Consider the following 24,751-nt stretch of genomic DNA (forward strand, 5'->3'; position numbering starts at 1 on the left):
TGAATTCTAGAAGATATCCCTGAGCAACTCTCTCTAATGCCCAGGGATCGAGAATATCTCTTGCCCAAGCCTGAGCAAAGAGAAAAAGTCTGCCCCCTACCAGATCCGGTCCCGGATAGGGGGCTACCCCTTCATGCTGTCTTAGTAGCAGCTGCAGGCTTCTTGGCCTGTTTACCCTTGTTCCAGCCCTGCAAAGGCTTCCAGGTTGCCTTAGGCTGTGAAGAATTGAAGTTGCGAAAGGAAAATTAGCCTTGTTTTTAGCCTTAAAAGGCTTATCTTGCGGGAGGGCATGGCCCTTTCCCCCAGTGATATCCGAAATAATTTCTTTCAACTCGGGCCCGAAAAGGGTCTTTCCCTTGAAAGGAATATTCAGTAACTTTGTTTTAGACGACAGATCGGCCGACCATGATTTAAGCCAAAGAGCTCTGCACGCCATAATGGCAAAACCTGAATTTTTCGCCGCTAGTTTAGCTAATTGCAAAGCGGCATCTGTGATAAAAGAATTAGCCAGCTTTAGAGCCTTAATTCTATCCATAATTTCGTCATAAGAGGTCTCCGTCTGGAGCAACTCCTCCAGCGCCTCAAACCAGAAAGCCGCTGCAGTAGTTACAGGAATAATGCAGGAAATAGGTTGGAGAAGGAAACCTTGTTGAACAAGTAAACCTTTTAATTTTTTATCCATAGGATCTTTGAAAGCACAACTGTCTTCAATTGGTATGGTTGTGCGCTTGGCTAGTGTTGAAACTGCCCCCTCTACCTTAGGGACCGTCTGCCATGCGTCCCGCCTGGGATCAGTTATGGGGAACATTTTCTTAAAGATAGGGGGGGGAACAAAGGGTACACCTGGTCTCTCCCACTCCCTATCCACAATATCCGCCACCCTCTTTGGGATCAGAAACGCATCAGTGTATACAGGGACTTCTAGATATTTGTCCATTTTACACAATTTCTCTGGGACCACCATGGGGTCGCAGTCATCCAGCGTAGCTAATACCTCCTTAAGCAGCACGCGGAGGTGTTCCAGCTTAAATTTAAACGCTAAGGAATCTGATTCAGCCCGCTGAGAAACCTTTCCTGTGTCCGAAATTTCTCCCTCGGACAGCACATCCCTCACCGTCACTTCAGAGTGTTGTGAGGGTACAACAGGTAAACCCTCCAAAGCTTCTGATTGCTCATACTCTGTTCTTAAAACCGAGCTATCACGCTTTTTAGGAAAAACTGGCAGTTTGGATAAAAATGCCGCAAGGGAATTATCCATGACTGCTGCTAATTGTTGTAATGTAATAGGGGCCAATGCGCTAGAGGTACTAGGCATCGCTTGCGCGGGCGTAACTGGCGTCGACACATGGGGAGAGGAAGGTGGGCTATCCTCGTTAACTTCTGTCAAAGAATCATCTTGGGCTACATTTTTAAGTGAAACAACATGATCTTTAAAATGCATAGATACATTAGCACACTTAAAACACAAATGTAAAGGGGGTTCCACCATGGCTACTAAACACATAGAGCAAGGTCTATCTGTAGGCTCAGACATGTTAAACAGACTTAGACAATACTCAAATACAAAAATATACAATTTGAGAAAAAGCGGTACTGTGCCTTTAAATAATAAAAAGCGCACACTTTTTTACTAAACCTTAAAAAATTATCCAATCTTTCTGAAATTTTTACCACACAATCCTAATGCTTTGGAATGATTGCACAGCGAATTTCAAGTTAATTAACCCCTTAATGCCCAAACCGGAGTAACCTAAAGCTGACAACCGGTTAGCAAACTACAGCACCGTGCCACAGCAATCTGCTGTGGCCCTACCTGCCCCTGGGGATGAGTTTGATGGAAAATAAGCCTCTATGAAGTCCTCAAGTAGTCTTTGGACCCTCCACGTGAAGCTGCATGAAGCTGTCTGCAATATCAACTGCGCAACTGAGGGGCAAAATTTAGGCCCCCTACCTCTCCACTCCGGAGTTGTGGGGCCTTCAAAACCCTAAATAGGTGTCTAAAATTCTGCCATGTGGAATAAAACCCCATAAAAACACTTCAAATTGTAATAAAACTTGTATAATGATTAGATTTTCACTATAAAATAATCGATTGCCCTTTAACAGTGTCCACCAGTCTTTGAGCCCTGTTAATTAAGCCTTCCTTCTATATTGAATCTCAGAATATGGCTTACCTTCCCCACATGGGGATTCCCGTCAGTCTTCTAGCATTACTAAGTCTTGACTAGAAAAAGATGACTGAACATACCTTATAGCAGTTAAGCCTGCAAACTGTTCCCCCCAACTGAAGTTTTCTGGTACTCCTCAGTCCTATGTGGGAACAGCAGTGGATTTTAGTTACAACATGCTAAAATCATTTTCCTCTCAACAGAATTCTTCATCACTTTCTGCCAGAGAGTAAATAGTACAAACCGGCACTATTTAAAAATAACAAACTTTTGATTGAAGATATAAAAACTACAAATCTAACACCACATTCACTTTACCCTCCCGTGAAGATGCTACTTGTTAGAGCGGCAAAGAGAATGACTGGGGGAGGAGCCAGAGGGGGAGCTATATGAACAGCTTTGCTGTGTGCTCTCTTTGCCACTTCCTGTAGGGAATGAGAATATCCCACAAGTAAGGATGAATCCGTGGACTGGATACACCTTGCAAGAGAAATTAGAAGATTGTCGTCCCTTAGACTTGTTCTTATCTTGCGGTAGGAAGGCACCCTTGCCTCCGGTAACCATAGAAATAATGAAGTTCAGTCGTGGCCGAATAAAAAAATTTCCTTAAAGGGAAGCGAAAGGAGTCTGGACTTAGAAGTCATATCCGCAGACCAAGACTTCAACCAGAGCGCCCAGCAGCCTCGGACCGCAAAGCCAGAGGCCTTTGCATTTAGGTGAATAATTTGCATGTTCGCATCAAAGATAAAAGAATTAGCAATTCTCAGAGCTTTAATTCTGTCTCAAAATCCTCAAGGGGAGACTCCAACTCAATGAGTTCCGACAAAGAGTCGCACCAGTAGGTAGCTGCTCCGGCAACCCGCGGCAAATGCAGCCTCCGGTTGAAATAAAAATCTTGTATGTTGAAACATCTTTCTCAGAAAGGTTTTCATTTTCTTATCCATCGGTTCTCTGAACGAAGAACTATCCTCAAGAGGTATAGTAGTACATTTAGCAAGCATAGAGATAGCACTATCCACCTTAGGAATGGAACCCCACAAATCCAATTGAGAGTCCAGGACCGGGAACAACTTTTTTAAAAGTAGACGAGGGGGAAAAGGAAGAATTCTTTTCCATTCGTTGTTAAAAACGTTCACCATTTTAACCAACACAGGAAAAGTCAAAGGAACTTTCCTGTCTTCGTAAACTGTTTAATTTAGGTATCATAGGTTCTTCAAGCAGCACGGCCTCTGGAACCTCTAACGTAGACAGAACATCCTTTAAAAAAAAAAAAAAAAGGAAATACTCAATATTAAAGTTAACTCATCATCGGATAACTGGGACATAATAGCTAAATCCGATAAATATTTAGATGACTCCGGGTCAGGAGAGCTATGTTTAACATTTCTCTTGCCTTTGTTAGAGCGAGGTAATGCACTGAGGGCTGCAGACACCGCCGTTTGTAACAGCGCGGCAAAGTCCGCAGGAAGAAGGCCCCCAGGATGGAGGATTAGATGTGCTACAGGGAACTGAATGTAGAGTGGATAATGTAGCAAGGGTAGTAATCTCATGAGACACCGAGTCCTGAGAGGTAGACGGCTCAGAGGGACTAATAGCCTTAGCAGGCTTGTCTCTCTTCTTAGACATAACGGTGTTCAGACATGTGGAACATAATTGAGTGGGCGGGAAAACCACGGCCTCCTCACAATATAAACAGGTATGATTAAGTACAGAAGAAATACCTTCTAACATGTCAAGAGTCCTCCATAGCTCAGGTTATACACACAGAAGGACACAAATAAAAACTTTTTATATATATATATATATATATATATATATATATATATATATACACCCAATAGCTGGGGCATTCACCATTTCCTAGACCCATACAGTTAACAGCGGAAACGCTCTCCCTCAGGTTGAATTCTAAGCCGGAATGGAGGAAATAAACATAGACCACATGCTATGAAAAGTACAGCAAGTTATTAGGAGCTGTGCAACACTTTCAAAAATGAAAGTGAAACCTGTTTGTTCCAGCCAAAAACACACAGTCTATTTGCCCAGAAAATAAAATAACACAAAGCAGCATGTAAATAATTAATACACTAATTAATTAACCCCAACTGTTCAATAAACCCCCCTCAGAGGATATTAAACCTATCAAACCTATCAAGGTATAATGGAGCCACACTGTGACCCTGTTATTGCGTTTTGTGTGTAAAAAATTGAAACAAATCTTACCTCCAGGATCCATGCTGTGGAACAGAACACAGCCTCTCAAGTGTGACAGTCTTATAGCAGTGTTTCTGACATGGACTTGAGAGAGAGAAGGCAGGCAGTGAAACTCGTCAACACTGATTGCTTAGGAGCTGTTAGCAGTAGTCTGGGTGGTTTTGCAGAGAAACTTTCCCTGAATCTCCAGACTCTAAGTTTAATCAGTACTCTCACTAAGAGGTTAACATGACTACTTAAAACTCCAGTCTTATCTAGAAGGGCAGATACCCTTTTTTCAGGACTCTCCAAATCTTCTTGCACTTCTCTGCCACCTCCTATCATGACGAAAGGCAAAGAATGACTGGGGTAATGAGGAAGTGGGAGGAATATTTAAGCCTTTGGCTGGGGTGTCTTTGCCTTCTCCTGGTCGCCAGGTGTTGTATTTCCCAACAGTAAGGAATGAAGCCGTGGACTCTCCCTATTTTTGGAAGGAAATATCACTAACATTCAGGATCTGATTTTAAAAATGGGAGTTTACTATCACTTTAATTAACCTTACATTTAAATAAAAAAGAATATTTCTAAAACACAGAAACTTTGAATGTAACAAATAGACTGTTAATCACTTACCTGTGTTAGGAGGCTGTGACACTACTGGGGATGGCATCTCATCAGTCTGTGAAAGTCCCTGAATGTTTTCTCCAGGTAACTGTCTAAGTTTTTTGGCATGGATTTTCCCCACATAATGTGACTGAGCAACAACCGGTGAGCTAAAGACCATATTGCAGAGGCTGCAAAATTTGTTTTTATCGAACGCACCACCTCCATCCACCTAAAACCATGCAGTAGCGTTAGATACACACAGAATAAATTAACCCTGTAAGTGAGAACAGTCTGAGGACACTTACCTGAAAATTAATATGATCTAATTTCTGCTTTTTATTTGACAGCTCTTCCTGTTCATTTCTTTGAAAATAAAGACGGACTCTCTGTGCATGTTTCTTACCCTGAAACAAAAAACATATGGAATTAAAAAACATAATTTAAGAATTTACCTGATAAATTCATTTCTTTCATATTGGCAAGAGTCCATGAGCTAGTGACGTATGGGATATACAATCCTACCAGCAGGGGCAAAGTTTCCCAAACCTCAAAATGCCTATAAATACACCCCTCACCACACCCACAATTCAGTTTAACGAATAGCCAAGTAGTGGGGTGATAAAGAAAGGAGTAAAAAGCATCAACAAAGGAATTTGGAAATAATTGTGCTTTATACAAAAAAATCATAACCACCATAAAAAGGGTGGGTCTCATGGACTCTTGCCAATATGAAAGAAAATTCTTACATAAATTATGTTTTCTTTCATGTAATTGGCAAGAGTCCATGAGCTAGTCACTAGAGAGGGAGGGATAAAAATAATAACAGCCATTTTCCGCTGAAAAAATAATCCACAACCCAAAATAAAAGTTATTCTCATAATGAAAAGAAAAACTTAAAACAGCAGAAGAATCAAACTGAAACCGCTGCCTGAAGAACTTTTCTACCAAAGACTTCTTCTGAAGAAGCAAATACATCAAAATGGTAGAATTTAGTAAATGTATGCAAAGAAGACCAAGTTGCTGCTTTGCAAATCTGATCAACTGAAGCTTCATTCTTAAAAGCCCACGAAGTGGAGACTGATCTAGTAGAATGAGCTGTAATTCTCTGAGGGGGGGGGGGGGGGGGGGGCCTGACCCAACTCCAAATAAGCTTGATGAATCAAAAGCTTTAACCAAGAAGACAAGGAAATAGCAGAGGCCTTCTGACCTTTCCTGGGACCAGAAAATATAACAAATAGAGTAGAAGTCTTCGTGAAAGTTTTAGTAGCTTCAACATAATATTTCAAAGCTCTTACCACATCCAAAGAATGTAAGGATCTTTCCATAGAATTCTTAGGATTAGGACACAAGGAAGGGACAACAATTTCTCTACTAATGTTGTTAGAATTCACAACTTTAGGCAAAAATTTAAATGAAGTCCGCAAAACCGCCTTATCCTGATGAAAAATCAGAAAAGGAGATTCACAAGAAAGAGCAGATAGCTCAGAAACTCTTCTAGCAGAAGAGATGGCCAAAAGGAACAAACGTTTCCAAGAAAGTAGTTTAATGTCCAAAGAATGCATAGGCTCAAATGGAGGAGCCTGTAACACGTTCAAAACCAAATTAAGACTCCAAGGAAGAGAAATTGATTTAATGACAGGCTTAATACGAACTAAAGCCTGTACAAAACAGTGAATATCAGGAAGTTTAGCAATCTTTCTATGAAATAAAACAGAAAGGGCAGAGATTTGTCCCTTCAAGGAACTTGCAGACAAACCCTTATCCAAACCATCCTGAAGAAACTGTAGAATTCTAGGAATTCTAAAAGAATGCCAAGAAAATTTATGAGAAGAACACCGGGAAATGTAGGTCTTCCAAACTCGATAATAAATCTTCCTAGAGACAGATTTACGGGCTTGTAACATAGTATTAATTACGGAGTCAGAGAAACCTCTATGACTTAGTATTAAGCGTTCAATTTCCATACCTTCAAATTTAATGATTTTAGATCCTGATGGAAAAACGGACCTTGAGACAGAAGGTCCGGCCTTAACGGAAGTGGCCAAGGTTGGCAACTGGAAATCCGAACAAGATCCGCATACCAAAACCTGTGTGGCCACGCTGGAGCCACCAGCAACACAAACGATTGTTCCATGATGATTTTGGATATCACTCTTGGAAGAACTAGAGGCGGGAAAATGTAAGCAGGATGATAACACCAAGGAAGTGTCAGCGCATCCACTGCTTCCGCCTGAAAATCCCTGGACCTGAACAGGTATCTAGGAAGTTTCTTGTTTAGATGAGAGGCCATGAGATCTATCTCTGGAAGACCCCACATCTGAACAATCTGAGATAACACATTTGGATGGAGAGACCACTCCCCTGGATGTAAAGTCTGACGGCTGAGATAATCCGCCTCCCAATTGTCTACACCTGGGATATGCACCGCAGAGATTAGACAGGAGCTGGATTCCACCCAAACAAGTATCCAAGATACTTCTTTCATTGTTTGGGGACTGTGAGTCCCACCCTGATGATTGACATATGCCACAGTTGTGATATTGTCTGTCTGAAAGCAAATGAACGGTTCTCTCTTCAACAGAGGCCAAAACTGAAGAGCTCTGAGAATTGCAGAGTTCTAAAATATTGATTGGTAATCTCGCCTCCTGAGATTTCCAAACCCCTTGAGCTGTCAGAGATCCCCAAACAGCTCCCCAACCTGAAAGACTTGCGTCTGTAGTGATCACAGTCCAGGTTGGCCGAACAAAAGAGGCCCCTTGAACTAAACGCTGGTGATTTAGCCACCACGTCAGAGAGTGTCGAATATTGGGATTTAAGGATATTAACTGTGATATCTTTGTATAATCCCTGCACCATTGATTCAACATGCAAAGCTGGAGAGGTATCATGTGAAAACAAGCAAAAGGAATCGCGTCCGATGCTGCAGTCATGAGGCCTAAAACTTCCATGCACATAGCCACTGAAGGGAATGACTGAGACTGAAGGTGCCGACAGGCTGCAACCAATTTCAAACGTCTCTTGTCTGTTAGAGACAGAGTCATGGACACTGAATCTATCTGGAAACCTAAAAAGGTGACCCTTGTCTGAGGAATCAAGAAACTTTTTGGTAAATTGATCCTCCAACCATGTTTTTGAAGAAACAACACTAGTTGATTCGAGTGAGATTCTGCAGAACGTAAAGAATGAGCTAGTACCAAGATATCGTCCAAATAAGGAAACACCGCAATACCCTGTTCTCTGATTACAGAGAGTAGGGCACCTAGAACCTTTGAAAAGATTCTTGGAGCTGTTGCTAGGCCAAATGGAAGAGCAACAAATTGGTAATGCTTGTCTAGAAAACAGAATCTCAGGAACTGATAATGTTCTGGATGAATCGGAATATGAAGGAATGCATCCTGCAAGTCTATTGTAGACATATAATGTCCTTGCTGAACAAAAGGCAGAATAGTCCTTATAGTCACCATCTTGAAAGTTGGTACTCTTACATAGCGATTCAAAATTTTCAGATCCAGAACTGGTCTGAATGAATTTTCCTTCTTTGGGACAATGAATAGATTTAAATAAAACCCCAGACCCTGTTCCTGAAAAGGAACCGGCATGATTACCCCTGAAGACTCCAGGTCTGAAACACACTTCAGGAAAGCCTGAGCTTTTACTGGATTTGCTGGGATACGTGAGAGAAAGAATCTTCTCACAGGAGGTCTTACTCTGAATCCTATTCGATACCCTTGAGAGACAATGCTCTGAATCCATTGATTTTGGACAGAATTTATCCAAAAATCCTTGAAAAACCTAATCTGCCCACTACCAGCTGAGCTGGAATGAGGGCCGCACCTTCATGTGGACTTAGGGGCTGACTTTGGTTTCTTAAATGGCTTGGATTTATTCAAATTTGAGGAAGGCTTCCAATTGGAAGCAGATTCCTTGGGGGAAGGATTAGATTTTTGTTCCTTATTTTGACGAAAGGAACGAAAACGGTTAGAAGCCTTGGATTTACCCTTAGGTTTTTTATCCTGAGGCAGAAAAACAGAATTTATGTTTACCTGATAAATTACTTTCTCCAACGGTGTGTCCGGTCCACGGCGTCATCCTTACTTGTGGGATATTCTCTTCCCCAACAGGAAATGGCAAAGAGCCCAGCAAAGCTGGTCACATGATCCCTCCTAGGCTCCGCCTACCCCAGTCATTCGACCGACGTTAAGGAGGAATATTTGCATAGGAGAAACCATATGATACCGTGGTGACTGTAGTTAAAGAAAATAAATTATCAGACCTGATTAAAAAACCAGGGCGGGCCGTGGACCGGACACACCGTTGGAGAAAGTAATTTATCAGGTAAACATAAATTCTGTTTTCTCCAACATAGGTGTGTCCGGTCCACGGCGTCATCCTTACTTGTGGGAACCAATACCAAAGCTTTAGGACACGGATGAAGGGAGGGAGCAAATCAGGTCACCTAAATGGAAGGCACCACGGCTTGCAAAACCTTTCTCCCAAAAATAGCCTCAGAAGAAGCAAAAGTATCAAACTTGTAAAATTTGGTAAAAGTGTGCAGTGAAGACCAAGTCGCTGCCCTACATATCTGATCAACAGAAGCCTCGTTCTTGAAGGCCCATGTGGAAGCCACAGCCCTAGTGGAATGAGCTGTGATTCTTTCAGGAGGCTGCCGTCCGGCAGTCTCGTAAGCCAATCTGATGATGCTTTTAATCCAAAAAGAGAGAGAGGTAGAAGTTGCTTTTTGACCTCTCCTTTTACCAGAATAAACAACAAACAAGGAAGATGTTTGTCTAAAATCCTTTGTAGCATCTAAATAGAATTTTAGAGCGCGAACAACATCCAAATTGTGCAACAAACGTTCCTTCTTCGGAACTGGTTTCGGACACAAAGAAGGCACGACTATCTCCTGGTTAATGTTTTTGTTAGAAACAACTTTTGGAAGAAAACCAGGTTTAGTACGTAAAACCACCTTATCTGCATGGAACACCAGATAAGGAGGAGAACACTGCAGAGCAGATAATTCTGAAACTCTTCTAGCAGAAGAAATTGCAACCAAAAACAAAACTTTCCAAGATAATAACTTAATATCAACGGAATGTAAGGGTTCAAACGGAACCCCCTGAAGAACTGAAAGAACTAAGTTGAGACTCCAAGGAGGAGTCAAAGATTTGTAAACAGGCTTGATTCTAACCAGAGCCTGAACAAAGGCTTGAACATCTGGCACAGCTGCCAGCTTTTTGTGAAGTAACACAGACAAGGCAGAAATCTGTCCCTTCAAGGAACTTGCAGATAATCCTTTCTCCAATCCTTCTTGAAGAAAGGATAGAATCTTAGGAATCTTTACCTTGTCCCAAGGGAATCCTTTAGATTCACACCAACAGATATATTTTTTCCATATTTTGTGGTAAATTTTTCTAGTTACAGGCTTTCTGGCCTGAACAAGAGTATCAATAACAGAATCTGAGAACCCTCGTTTTGACAAGATCAAGCGTTCAATCTCCAAGCAGTCAGCTGGAGTGAGACCAGATTCGGATGTTCGAACGGACCTTGAACAAGAAGGTCTCGTCTCAAAGGCAGCTTCCATGGTGGAGCCGATGACATATTCACCAGATCTGCATACCAAGTCCTGCGTGGCCACGCAGGAGCTATCAAGATCACCGACGCCCTCTCCTGATTGATCCTGGCTACCAGCCTGGGGATGAGAGGAAACGGCGGGAATACATAAGCTAGTTTGAAGGTCCAAGGTGCTACTAGTGCATCTACTAGAGTCGCCTTGGGATCCCTGGATCTGGACCCGTAGCAAGGAACCTTGAAGTTCTGACGAGAGGCCATCAGATCCATGTCTGGAATGCCCCACAGATGAGTAATTTGGGCAAAGATTTCCGGATGGAGTTCCCACTCCCCCGGATGTAATGTCTGATTGAAACCGTATGAACTTGGCCTTTGCTAGCTGAGGCCAAGCCTTGAGAGCATTGAATAACGCTCTCAGTTCCAGAATATTTATCGGTAGAAGAGATTCTTCCCGAGACCAAAGACCCTGAGCTTTCAGGGATCCCCAGATCGCGCCCCAGCCCATCAGACTGGCGTCGGTCGTGACAATGACCCACTCTGGTCTGCGGAAGGTCATCCCTTGTGACAGGTTGTCCAGGGACAGCCACCAACGGAGTGAGTCTCTGGTCCTCTGATTTACTTGTATCTTCGGAGACAAGTCTGTATAGTCCCCATTCCACTGACTGAGCATGCACAGTTGTAATGGTCTTAGATGAATGCGCGCAAAAGGAACTATGTCCATTGCCGCTACCATCAAACCTATTACTTCCATGCACTGCGCTATGGAAGGAAGAGGAACGGAATGAAGTGTTTGACAAGAGTTTAGAAGTTTTGTTTTTCTGGCCTCTGTCAGAAAAATCCTCATTTCTAAGGAGTCTATTATTGTTCCCAAGAAGGGAACCCTTGTCGACGGAGATAGAGAACTCTTTTCCACGTTCACTTTCCATCCGTGAGATCTGAGAAAGGCCAGGACTATGTCCGTGTGAGCCTTTGCTTGAGGAAGGGACGACGCTGAATCAGAATGTCGTCCAAGTAAGGTACTACTGCAATGCCCCTTGGTCTTAGCACCGCTAGAAGGGACCCTAGTACCTTTGTGAAAATCCTTGGAGCAGTGGCTAATCCGAAAGGAAGCGCCACGAACTGGTAATGCTTGTCCAGGAATGCGAACCTTAGGAACCGATGATGTTCCTTGTGGATAGGAATATGTAGATACGCATCCTTTAAATCCACCGTGGTCATGAATTGACCTTCCTGGATGGAAGGAAGAATTGTTCGAATGGTTTCCATTTTGAACGATGGAACCTTGAGAAACTTGTTTAAGATCTTGAGATCTAAGATTGGTCTGAACGTTCCCTCTTTTTTGGGAACTATGAACAGATTGGAGTAGAACCCCATCCCTTGTTCTCCTAATGGAACAGGATGAATCACTCCCATTTTTAACAGGTCTTCTACACAATGTAAGAATGCCTGTCTCTTTATGTGGTCTGAAGACAATTGAGACCTGTGGAACCTCCCCCTTGGGGGAAGCCCCTTGAATTCCAGAAGATAACCTTGGGAGACTATTTCTAGTGCCCAAGGATCCAGAACATCTCTTGCCCAAGCCTGAGCGAAGAGAGAGAGTCTGCCCCCCACCAGATCCGGTCCCGGATCGGGGGCCAACATTTCATGCTGTCTTAGTAGCAGTGGCAGGTTTCTTGGCCTGCTTTCCCTTGTTCCAGCCTTGCATTGGTCTCCAGGCTGGCTTGGCTTGAGAAGTATTACCCTCTTGCTTAGAGGACGTAGCACTTGGGGCTGGTCCGTTTCTACGAAAGGGACGAAAATTAGGTTTATTTTTGGCCTTGAAAGACCTGTCCTGAGGAAGGGCGTGGCCCTTACCCCCAGTGATATCAGAGATAATCTCTTTCAAGTCAGGGCCAAACAGCGTTTTCCCCTTGAAAGGAATGTTAAGGAGTTTGTTCTTGGAAGACGCATCCGCTGACCAAGATTTCAACCAAAGCGCTCTACGCGCCACAATAGCAAACCCAGAATTCTTCGCCGCTAACCTAGCCAATTGCAAAGTGGCGTCTAGGGTGAAAGAATTAGCCAATTTGAGAGCACGGATTCTGTCCATAATCTCCTCATAAGGAGGAGAATCACTATCTATCGCCTTTACTAGCTCATCGAACCAGAAACACGCGGCTGTAGTGACAGGGACAATGCATGAAATTGGTTGTAGAAGGTAACCTTGCTGAACAAACATCTTTTTAAGCAAACCTTCTAATTTTTTATCCATAGGATCTTTGAAAGCACAACTATCTTCTATGGGTATAGTGGTGCGTTTGTTTAAAGTAGAAACCGCTCCCTCGACCTTGGGGACAGTCTGCCATAAGTCCTTTCTAGGGTCGACCATAGGAAACAATTTTTTAAATATGGGGGGAGGGACGAAAGGTATACCGGGCCTTTCCCATTCTTTATTTACAATGTCCGCCACCCGCTTGGGTATAGGAAAAGCTTCTGGGAGCCCCGGCACCTCTAGGAACTTGTCCATTTTACATAATTTCTCTGGGATGATCAAATTCTCACAATCATCCAGAGTGGATAATACCTCCTTAAGCAGAGCGCGGAGATGTTCCAACTTAAATTTAAATGTAATCACATCGGGTTCAGCTTGTTGAGAAATTTTCCCTGAATCTGAAATTTCTCCCTCAGACAAAACCTCCCTGGCCCCCTCAGACTGGTGTAGGGGCATTTCAGAACCATTATCATCAGCGTCCTCATGCTCTTCAGTATCTAAAACAGAGCAGTCGCGCTTACGCTGATAAGTGGGCATTTTGGCTAAAATGTTTTTGATAGAATTATCCATTACAGCCGTTAATTGTTGCATAGTAAGGAGTATTGGCGCGCTAGATGTACTAGGGGCCTCCTGAGTGGGCAAGACTCGTGTAGACGAAGGAGGGAATGATGCAGTACCATGCTTACTCCCCTCACTTGAGGAATCATCTTGGGCATCATTTTCAGTGTCACATAAATCACATTTATTTAAATGAGAAGGAACCTTGGCTTCCCCACATTCAGAACACAGTCTATCTGGTAGTTCAGACATGTTAAACAGGCATAAACTTGATAACAAAGTACAAAAAACGTTTTAAAATAAAACCGTTACTGTCACTTTAAATTTTAAACTGAACACACTTTATTACTGCAATTGCGAAAAAGTATGAAGGAATTGTTCAAAATTCACCAAAATTTCACCACAGTGTCTTAAAGCCTTAAAAGTATTGCACACCAAATTTGGAAGCTTTAACCCTTAAAATAACGGAACCGGAGCCGTTTTTAACTTTAACCCCTTTACAGTCCCTGGTATCTGCTTTGCTGAGACCCAACCAAGCCCAAAGGGGAATACGATACCAAATGACGCCTTCAGAAAGTCTTTTCTATGTATCAGAGCTCCTCACACATGCGACTGCATGTCATGCTTCTCAAAAACAAGTGCGCAATACCGGCGCGAAAATGAGGCTCTGCCTATGATTAGGGAAAGCCCCTAGAGAATAAGGTGTCTAAAACAGTGCCTGCCGATATTATTTAACAAAAATACCCAGATTAAATGATTCCTCAAGGCTAAATATGTGTAATATATGAATCGATTTAGCCCAGAAAATGTCTACAGTCTTAATAAGCCCTTGTGAAGCCCTTATTTACTGTCTGAATAAAAATGGCTTACCGGATCCCATAGGGAAAATGACAGCTTCCAGCATTACATCGTCTTGTTAGAATGTGTCATACCTCAAGCAGCAAAAGACTGCTCACTGTTCCCCCAACTGAAGTTAATTACTCTCAACAGTCCTGTGTGGAACAGCCATGGATTTTAGTAACGGTTGCTAAAATCATTTTCCTCATACAAACAGAAATCTTCATCTCTTTTCTGTTTCAGAGTAAATAGTACATACCAGCACTATTTTAAAATAACAAACTCTTGATTGAATAATAAAAACTACAGTTAAACACTAAAAAACTCTAAGCCATCTCCGTGGAGATGTCCTGTACAACGGCAAAGAGAATGACTGGGGTAGGCGGAGCCTAGGAGGGATCATGTGACCAGCTTTGCTGGGCTCTTTGCCATTTCCTGTTGGGGAAGAGAATATCCCACAAGTAAGGATGACGCCGTGGACCGTACACACCTATGTTGGAGAAAACCCCTTTTCCTCCAGTAACAGTTGAAAGAATAGAATCCAACTGAGAACCAAATAAATTATTACCTTGGAAAGAAAGAGATAATAATCTAGATTTAGATGTCATATCAGCATTCAAAGATTTAAGCCACAAAGCTCTTCTAGCTAAAATAGCTAAAGACATGGATCTAACATCAATTTTGATATAAAAAATGGCATCACAAATAAAATGATTAGCATGTTGCAGTAAACGAACAATGCTAGATATGTCAGAATACAATTCTTGTTGCGCTAAATTCTCCAACCAAAAAGTTGATGCAGCCTCAACATCAGCCAAAGAAATTGCAGGCCTGAGAAGATGACCTGAATATAAATAGGCTTTCCTTAGATAGGATTCAAGTTTCCTATCTAAAGGATCTTTAAACAAAGTACTGTCTTCCATAGGAATAGTGGTACGTTTAGCAAGAGTAGAAATAGCCCCATCAACTTTGGGGATTTTTTCCCAAAACTCTATAGAAATTGCTGGTAAAGGATACAATTTTTTAAGCCTTGAAGAAGGAATAAAAGGAGTACTTGGGTTATTCCATTCCTTAGAAATCATATCAGAAATAGCAACATGATTAGGAAAAACCTCTGGAGTAACCACAGGAGGTTTAAAAACAGCATTTAAACGCTTACTAGTCTTAATGTCAAGAGGACTAGCTTCCTCAATATCCAAAGTAATTAACACTTCTTTTAACAAAGAACGAATATACACTATTTTAAACAAATAAGTAGATTTGTCGGTGTCAATATCTGAGGAAGGATCTTCTGAATCAGATAGATCCTCATCAGAGGAGGATAAATCATGATGTTGCCGGTCATTTGAAATTTCTTCAACTTTATGAGAAGTTTTAAAAGACCTTTTTACGTTTATTAGAAGGCGGAAATGCAGACAAAGCCTTCTTAATAGAATCAGTAACAAATTCTTTAAAATCCATAGGTATATCATGTACATTAGAAGTTGAAGGAACTGCAACTGGCAATGCACTATTACTGATGGATACATTTTCTGCGTGTAAAAGTTTATCATGACAACTATTATAAATGACATTAGGAGATATAATTTCCACAATCTTACAACAAATGCACTTAGCTTTGGTAGAACCGATGTCAGGCGGCAACGTTCCAACAGATACTTCTGAGGCAGGATCAGATTGAGACATCTTGCAAAATGTAAAAGAAAAAACAACATATAAAGCAAAATTATCAATTTCCTTATATGACAGTTTCAGGAATGGGGAAAAAATGCAAACAGCATAGCCCTCTGACATAGAGAAAGGCAAGAGGGAAACAGCAATGGGGTATAAAACTACTGAAAAATTTGGCGCTAAGTATGACGCACAACATGAGAGAAATTTTTTTGCCGCCTACAACATCCGGAAATGACACACTTGCGTTACTAACGACGCAACCGAGTTTAAGACTCCCGCGTCAACTACAACGCCGGAAGTGACGAACTAGCGTCAACGGACGTACTTTTCGTGCCAAAAAATTCTTGTGCCAAGAATGACGCAATAAAGTCTAGCATTTGGCGCACCCGCGAGCCTAATGCTGCCTGCAATTTGAAAGTAAATAGTAGTCAATTTGAAAAAAGACTAAACCCCAGGTAAGAAAAAAAAATATTTCTTAATATGTTTAATTTCCCAAATATGAAACTGACAGTCTGCACAAGGAAATCAAGAACCTGACTCATGGCAAATATAAGTACAATACATATATTTAGAACTTTATGTAAATGCATAAAGTGCCATACCATAGCTGGGGTGTCTTAAGTAATAAAAAACATACTTACCAAAAAGACACCCATCCACATATAGCAGATAGCCAGACCAGTACTGAAACAGTTATCAGTAGAGGTAATGGTATATGAGAGTATATCATCCATCTGAAAAGGGAGGTAGGAGATGAATCCCTACGACCGATAACAGAGAACCTATGAAATAGACCCCCGTTAGGGAAATCATTGCATTCAATAGGTGATACTCCCTTCACATCCCTCTAACATTCGCTGTACTCTGAGAGGAATCGGGCTTCAAAATGCTGAGAAGCTCATGTCAACGTAGAAATCTTAGCACAAACTTGCTTCACCACCTCCATAGGAGGCAAAGTTTGTAAAACTGAATTGTGGGTGTGGTGAGGGGTGTATTTATAGGCATTTTGAGGTTTGGGAAACTTTGCCCCTCCTGGTAGGATTGTATATCCCATACGTCACTAGCTCATGGACTCTTGCCAATTACATGAAAGAAAAAGCTCTTACCTCCCAAACTAAGTTTAAGGCTGATTATATTAATGTCAATCTAGTTTGTATTCTTTAAATGGTTACTATATGCACTATTTTGCACTCGGTATACATTTGTATCTTTAAAGGGACATACAAAAAGTGAACATCTCAAGACTCTGTTTATCCCCACAAATGGGTTAAACACAAAGTATTGCTCGGGAGATGTAGAGAACTGCTGGTCCCAAAGATAAATAAATGCTGAGCCAATCAGTGGTGGTATGGCTGGGTTGTGAGACTACTGCTGGTGATTAGCTCAATGGCTGTGTCTGCTTGGGACCAGCAGTTCTCTGCAGCTCCCGAGCAGTACTGTAAATGTAGTGTTGGCAGTGCAAAAATGGCATACTCAATACTTAGACCATGAAGTTTGTGCACTAAAATATTCCTTTAAGTTTAACAAAGTGGAATTTTTATTCCACTATGGAATTTAGGGGGTTATACAAATAAATGATAATTTATCTGTTAATGACACTTTATAAAGGGGAGCAGAGCTATAAACAGAAAAAAAGTACCACAAAGAAATTACAATGGAGAGTGATAAAGTATTCATGGAATTGGGATCTTTAAGTCTGACCAGATATTGTATTGCAGCTGCTCCCAATTTGCTTGTTTTTATTATTCGTGTTTATTATCTGCAGTACAATAACATTTATCCTAATTAAAAAAAAACTTAAATTATGCTTACCTGATAATTTAATTTCCATCCATGGGAGGAGAGTCCATTGCTTCATTCATCACTTGTGGGAATTAAGAACCTGGCCACCAGGAGGAGGCAAAGACACCCCAGCCAAAGGCTTAAATACCTCCCCCACTCCCCTCATCCCCCAGTCATTCTGCCAAGGGAACAAGGAACAGTAGGAGTAATATCAGGGTATAAATGGTGCCAGAAGAATCATTTTAAATTTAGGTCCGCCCATCGGAGTAAACGGGCGGGAGCAGTTGACTCACCTCTCACAGATGGAAATGAAATTATCAGGTAAACATAATTTAAGTTTTCCATCTTAATGGGAGAAGAGTCCACTGCTTCATTCATCACTTGTGGGAATACCCAAGCTCTAGAAGAGACTGAATAAACAAAAACGGGAGGGTAAAAGGAGGCGGGGCCTACACTGAGGGCACCACAGCCTGCAGAACCTTTCTCCCAAAATCGCCTTCCGCCGAAGCAAAAACATAAAATCTGTAAAATGTCGCAAAAGTGTGTAAAGAGGACCAAGTAGCCGCATTACAAATCGGCTCCACAGAGGCCTCGTTCTTTAAGGCCCAAGAAGAGGCCACAGCCCTAGTTGAGTGAGTCGCAATCCTCTGGGCAGGCTTGTGTCCCGCTGTTTCATAGGCCAAACGGATAATGCTCCTCTGTCAAAAAGAGAGTGAAGTGGGAGAGGCCTTCTGCCCCTTACGCTTCCCAGAATACACAACAAATAGCGGCGAAGTCTGTCGGAAATCCTTTGTGGCCTGAAGGTAAAACTTCAAGGCTCGAACCACATCCAGGTTATGAAGTAACCTCTCCTTAGACGAAGAAGGGTTAGGACACAAGGAAGGAACTACTATCTCCTGATTGATGTTACAATCTGATACCACCTTGGGGAGAAAACCCCGACCAGTGCAAAGCACAGCCTTATCAGCGTGAAAAACCAAGTAAGGGGGCTCAAATTGCAAGGCCGCTAATTTAGAGACTCTGCAAGCCGAAGCAATAGCCAGAAGAAACAGAACCTTCCAGGAAAGAATCTTAATGTCAAGCGCATGCATAGGCTCAAACGGAGCCCTCTGCAAAACCTTAAGAACCAAGTTTAAGCTCCAAGGAGGAGCAGAAGTTCTAAACACCGGTCTGATTCTGGACAGAGCCTGAACAAAGGACTGAATATCAGGAAGCTCCCCTAGCTTCTTGTGTAACAGAAAAATAAAACCAAAATTTGTCCCTTTAAGGAACTGGCGGCAAGGCCCTTATCAAAGACATCTTGGAGAAAATGGCCAAAATCCTGGATACCCTAACCTTGTGCCAGGGATATCCCCGTTCCTCACACCAGGATAAATAGGTCCTCCACACCTTATGATAGATGCGACGAGTGACCGGTTTCCTGGCCTGAATGAGAGTATCAATCACCCTTTCCGAGAACCCTCTCTTAGCCAAGACTAGGCGTTCAATCTCCACGCAGTCAGCCTCAAAGAATTGAGATTTTGGTGGAGAAAGGGACCCTGCACCAGCAGATCTCTGCGACAGGGTAACCTCCACGGAGGAGACGACGACATTCCCACCAGATCTGCAAACCACGTCCTCCATGGCCACAACGGAGCAATCAGAATGGTTGAAGCTTGCTTCTGTTTGATGGAGGGAGGAGTGGCAATGGTGGAAAAATGTAAATCAGGTTGAACCCCCAAGGCACCGCTAAGACATCTATCAGCTCCGCCTGGGGATCCCTGGACCGCGACCCGTATCTGGGCAGCTTGAAGTTGAGTCTGAACGCCATGAGGTCTATCTGCAGCGTCCCCCATCTGTTGCAGATCTCCGCAAACACCTTGGGATGAGACCGTTCCCCCGGATGAAATGATTGTCTGCTGAGAAAACCCGGAATGTGGATCGCAGAGAGCGAGCAGTTGTGGGTCTCTGCCCATTCCAAAAACCGAGATACTTCCCTTATGGCGAGGGAGCTTCTCGTACCCCCCCCCCTGATGGTTTATGTAAGCCACGAGGTAATGTTGTTTGACTGGAATTTGATGAATCTGGACGACCCCAGGAGGGGCCAAGCCCTCAGGGCGTTGAATATTGCCCGAAGTTCCAGGATATTTATTGGAAGAGTCGACTCCTCTCGAGTGCACCTGCCCCGTGTCCTTCTGGCACCCCGAACAGCACCCCATCCTGATAGACTTGCGTCCTTGGCCACAATCTCCCAGGATGGCCTCAAAAAGGAAGTCCCCTGGGACAGCTGTCCCGGGCATATCCACCAAGAGAGAGATACCCTCACTCGGTTGTCCAGAGAAATCTGCTGGGATAGATCTGAGTGATCGCCGTTCCACTGTCTCAACATGCGGAACGACATCTATGCTGGATACCATGAGCCCAATCACCTCCATACACCTGGCCATAGATGTCCTTGAGGAAGTCTGAAGGGCAAGACAGTTGGACGCAATCTTGGAACGTCTCTGATCTGTCAAGAATATCTTCATGGATATGGAATCTATTATCGTACTCAGAAATTCCACCCTGTTGCTGGGGACCAGAGAACTCTTTCCTTCGTTTATCTTCCATCCGTGGGATCAAAGGAAAAGAGCCCTCGAGTGGTCCTCCACTAGACTGAAGGACGGAGCCTGGATCAGAACATTGTCTAGATAAGGGGCCACTGCTATACCTCTGGCTCTCCCTACCGCAAGCAGAGCTCCCAGAACCTTCGTAAAGACTCTTGGGGCAGTCGCCAGACCAAACGGTAGGGCCACAAATTGGAAATGTTGGTCCAGAAATGCGAATCTTAGTAACCTGAAATGGTCCTTGTGGATTGGCACGTGAAGATAAGCATCTTTCAAGTCTATTGTCATCATAAATTGCCCCTCTTGAACTAGGGGCATTATCAATCTGATCGTCTCCATTTTGAACGATGGGACTGACAGAAACTTACTTAAGCATTTTAGGTCTAGAATGGGGTGTAACGTGCCCTCCTTCTTTGGGACCACAAAAAGGTTTGAATAGTACCCTAGACCCCTTTCCGCTAGAGGTACTGAGACAATAACTCAGAGAGAGGAGAGATCCCGCACACACTCGAGAAAGGCATCTCTCTTCTCTGGCCTTGAGGATAGGTTTGACAAGAGGAATCTGCCCCTGGGTGGATGAGACTTGAACCCTATCATGTAACCCTGGGCGACAACCTCCAGAACCCAAGGATCCTGAACGTCTCTCATCCAAGCCTCTGCAAACAGAGGTAGTCTGCCCCCTAACGCGATCCGGAGAGGGATCGGGGGCCGCCCCTTCATGCCAACTTTGTCTTGGCAGGCTTCTTGCTCTGCTTGGACTTGTTCCAGGAGTGAGCTGGTTTCCAAGATCCCTTGGACTGCTCGGTCTTCGCAGCAGGTTGCTGGACGAAAGGGAGGAAAAGTAGAGCCCTTAGGCATGTTCTTCTTATCCTGCGGAAGGAAAGCACCCTTGCCTCCCATGACCGTGGATATGATAGAGTCCAGTCCTAGACCAAAGAGAAACTTCCCCAGAAAAGGAAGGGATAGCAATCTAAACTTGGAAGTCATGTCAGCAGACCATGACTTTAACCATAGAGCCCTGCGGGCTAGGACTGAGAAACCTGATGTCTTGGCATTCAGGCGAATAACCTGCATGTTTGCATCAGAGATAAAAGAATTAGCTACCCTTAAGGCCTTAATCTCTTCCTGTATCTCCTCAAGGGGAGTCTCCACTTCGATCAGTAGGTAGCTGCTCCAGCCACTGCAGCGATCGCTGCTGCCGGTTGAAAAACAAACCCTGTGAGAAACATATTTCTCAACATGGATTCTAATTTCTTATCCATGGGCTCCTTGAACGACGAACTATCCTCGAGGGGAAAAGTCATACGCTTAGCGAGCGTGGATATAGCTCCATCCACCTTAGGAATGGCCCACCATAGCTCGAGCTGAGAGTCCAGAACGAGGAATAGCTTCTTAAAAGAGGTCAAGGGAGAAAAGGACGAGACAAGATTCTCCCACTCATTCTTAATAAAAGTAGCCATCTACACAGAAACTGGGAAGGTCTGAGGCACCACCCTGTCCTCGTAAACCCTATCTAACTTAGGGATCGAAGGCTGTTACGGGAGTTTTGGTTCCGGAACCTCCAACGTAGCAAGCACTTCTTTCAGTAAAAAGCGCAAATGCTCCATTTTAAACTTAAAATCTGGCTCCTCCGTAGCCGGAGGTTTCAAAGATACCGATTCCGTCCTGGAGAGAGCGCCCTATGACGAGGAGGCGTCATCATCGGATCTCTCAGAGACATTCAACGGAGTAGATGACCCCTGGGACGGAAGGCTATGTCTTTCCCTTCGCTTGCGCTTCGCAGGGCGTAGTAGGGCATGAAAAAATGCAGAAACCGCTACTTCCAACTGGGCAGCGAAATCTGTCAGCCACGTGGCCCCTCTCGCGGGAGAATCAGTAGGGTCTTGGGGAGCTACATGTGTAATCTGAGATGAATGATGGGAACGCAGCTCGCGGGATGGATAATCCTCAGAGGAGGACGGCTCAGTAGTACTAAATAACATAATTTATGCTTACCTGATAAATTTATTTCTCTTGTAGTGTATCCAGTCCACGGATCATCCATTACTTATGGGATATTAACTCCTCCCCAACAGGAAGTGCAAGAGGATTCACCCAGCAGAGCTGCTATATAGCTCCTCCCCTAACTGCCATTACCAGTCATTCGACCGAAAACATGCAGAGAAAGGAAAACCATAGGGTACAGTGGTGACTGTAGTTTAATGGAAAAATTACCTGCCTTAAAGTGACAGGGCGGGCCGTGGACTGGATACACTACAAGAGAAATAAATTTATCAGGTAAGCATAAATTATGTTTTCTCTTGTTAAGTGTATCCAGTCCACAGATCATCCATTACTTATGGGATACCAATACCAAAGCTAAAGTACACGGATGACGGGAGGGACAGGCAGGCTCTTTATACGGAAGGAACCACTGCCTGAAGAACCTTTCTCCCAAAAACAGCCTCCGAAGAAGCAAAAGTGTCAAATTTGTAAAAAGTATGAAGAGAAGACCAAGTTGCAGCCTTGCAAATCTGTTCAACAGAAGCCTCATTCTTAAAGGCCCAAGTGGAAGCCACAGCTCTAGTAGAATGTGCTGTAATTCTTTCAGGAGGCTGCTGTCCAGCAGTCTCATAGGCTAACCGTATTATGCTACGAAGCCAAAAGGAGAGAGAGGTAGCCGAAGCTTTTTGACCTCTCCTCTGACCAGAATAAACGACAAACAGGGAAGACGTTTGTCGAAAATCCTTAGTTGCCTGTAGATAAAATTTCAGGGCACGGACTACATCTAGATTGTGTAGCAGACGTTCCTTTTTCGAAGAAGGATTAGGACACAAAGATGTAACCACAATCTCTTGATTGATATTCCTGTCAGTGACCACCTTAGGTAGGAACCCAGGTTTAGTACGCAGAACTACCTTGTCTGAATGAAAAATCAGATAAGGAGAATCACAATGTAAGGCAGATAACTCAGAGACTCTTCGAGCCGAGGAAATCGCCATTAAAAACAGAACTTTCCAAGATAACAACTTGATATCAATGGAATGAAGGGGTTCAAACGGAACCCCCTGTAAAACATTAAGAACTAAGTTCAAACTCCATGGTGGAGCAACAGTTTTAAACACAGGCTTGATCCTAGCTAAAGCCTGACAAAAAGCTTGAACGTCCGGAACTTCTGACAGACGTTTGTGTAAAAGAATGGACAGAGCTGAAATCTGTCCCTTTAAGGAACTAGCGGATAAACCCTTTTCTAAACCTTCTTGTAGAAAACAGAATTTATGTTTACCTGATAAATTACTTTCTCCAACGGTGTGTCCGGTCCACGGCGTCATCCTTACTTGTGGGATATTCTCTTCCCCAACAGGAAATGGCAAAGAGCCCAGCAAAGCTGGTCACATGATCCCTCCTAGGCTCCGCCTTCCCCAGTCATTCGACCGACGTAAAGGAGGAATATTTGCATAGGAGAAATCATATGATACCGTGGTGACTGTAGTTAAAGAAAATAAATTATCAGACCTGATTAAAAAACCAGGGCGGGCCGTGGGCCGGACACACCGTTGGGGAAAGTAATTTATCAGGTAAACATAAATTCTGTTTTCTCCAACATAGGTGTGTCCGGTCCACGGCGTCATCCTTACTTGTGGGAACCAATACCAAAGCTTTAGGACACGGATGAAGGGAGGGAGCAAATCAGGTCACCTAGATGGAAGGCACCACGGCTTGCAAAACCTTTCTCCCAAAAATAGCCTCAGAAGAAGCAAAAGTATCAAATTTGTAAAATTTAATAAAAGTGTGCAGTGAAGACCAAGTCGCTGCCTTACATATCTGATCAACAGAAGCCTCGTTCTTGAAGGCCCATGTGGAAGCCACAGCCCTAGTGGAATGAGCTGTGATTCTTTCAGGAGGCTGCCATCCGGCAGTCTCGTAAGCCAATCTGATGATGCTTTTAATCCAAAAAGAGAGAGAGGTAGAAGTTGCTTTTTGACCTCTCCTTTTACCAGAATAAACAACAAACAAAGAAGATGTTTGTCTAAAATCCTTTGTAGCATCTAAATAGAATTTTAGAGCACGAACTACATCCAAATTGTGCAACAAACGTTCCTTCTTTGAAACTGGATTCGGACACAAAGAAGGCACGACTATCTCCTGGTTAATGTTTTTGTTAGAAACAACTTTCGGAAGAAAACCAGGTTTAGTACGTAAAACCACCTTATCTGCATGGAACACCAGATAAGGAGGAGAACACTGCAGAGCAGATAATTCTGAAACTCTTCTAGCAGAAGAAATTGCAACCAAAAACAAAACTTTCCAAGATAATAACTTAATATCAACGGAATGTAAGGGTTCAAACGGAACCCCCTGAAGAACTGAAAGAACTAAATTGAGACTCCAAGGAGGAGTCAAAGGTTTGTAAACAGGCTTGATTCTAACCAGAGCCTGAACAAAGGCTTGAACATCTGGCACAGCTGCCAGCTTTTTGTGAAGTAACACAGACAAGGCAGAAATCTGTCCCTTCAAAGAACTTGCAGATAATCCTTTCTCCAAACCTT

At 43.2% G+C, this 24,751-nt stretch overlaps 1 protein-coding gene across 1 annotated transcript in view; it reads right to left on the minus strand.

Moving 5' to 3' along the window:
• KRCC1 (lysine rich coiled-coil 1) overlaps positions 1–24,751 on the minus strand; it is an 80,167-nt gene that overhangs the window by 52,817 nt on the left and 2,599 nt on the right. The window contains exons 2-3 of the mRNA XM_053700319.1: positions 5,273–5,371; positions 4,995–5,196 (exon numbers count right to left, since the gene is read on the minus strand). Coding sequence (XP_053556294.1) covers positions 4,995–5,196; positions 5,273–5,371 — 301 coding nt within the window. The remainder of the gene's footprint in view (positions 1–4,994; positions 5,197–5,272; positions 5,372–24,751) is intronic.

The sequence above is a fragment of the Bombina bombina genome, chromosome 2 (assembly GCF_027579735.1).
Source record: "Bombina bombina isolate aBomBom1 chromosome 2, aBomBom1.pri, whole genome shotgun sequence".
Taxonomy (NCBI): Eukaryota; Metazoa; Chordata; class Amphibia; order Anura; family Bombinatoridae; genus Bombina; species Bombina bombina.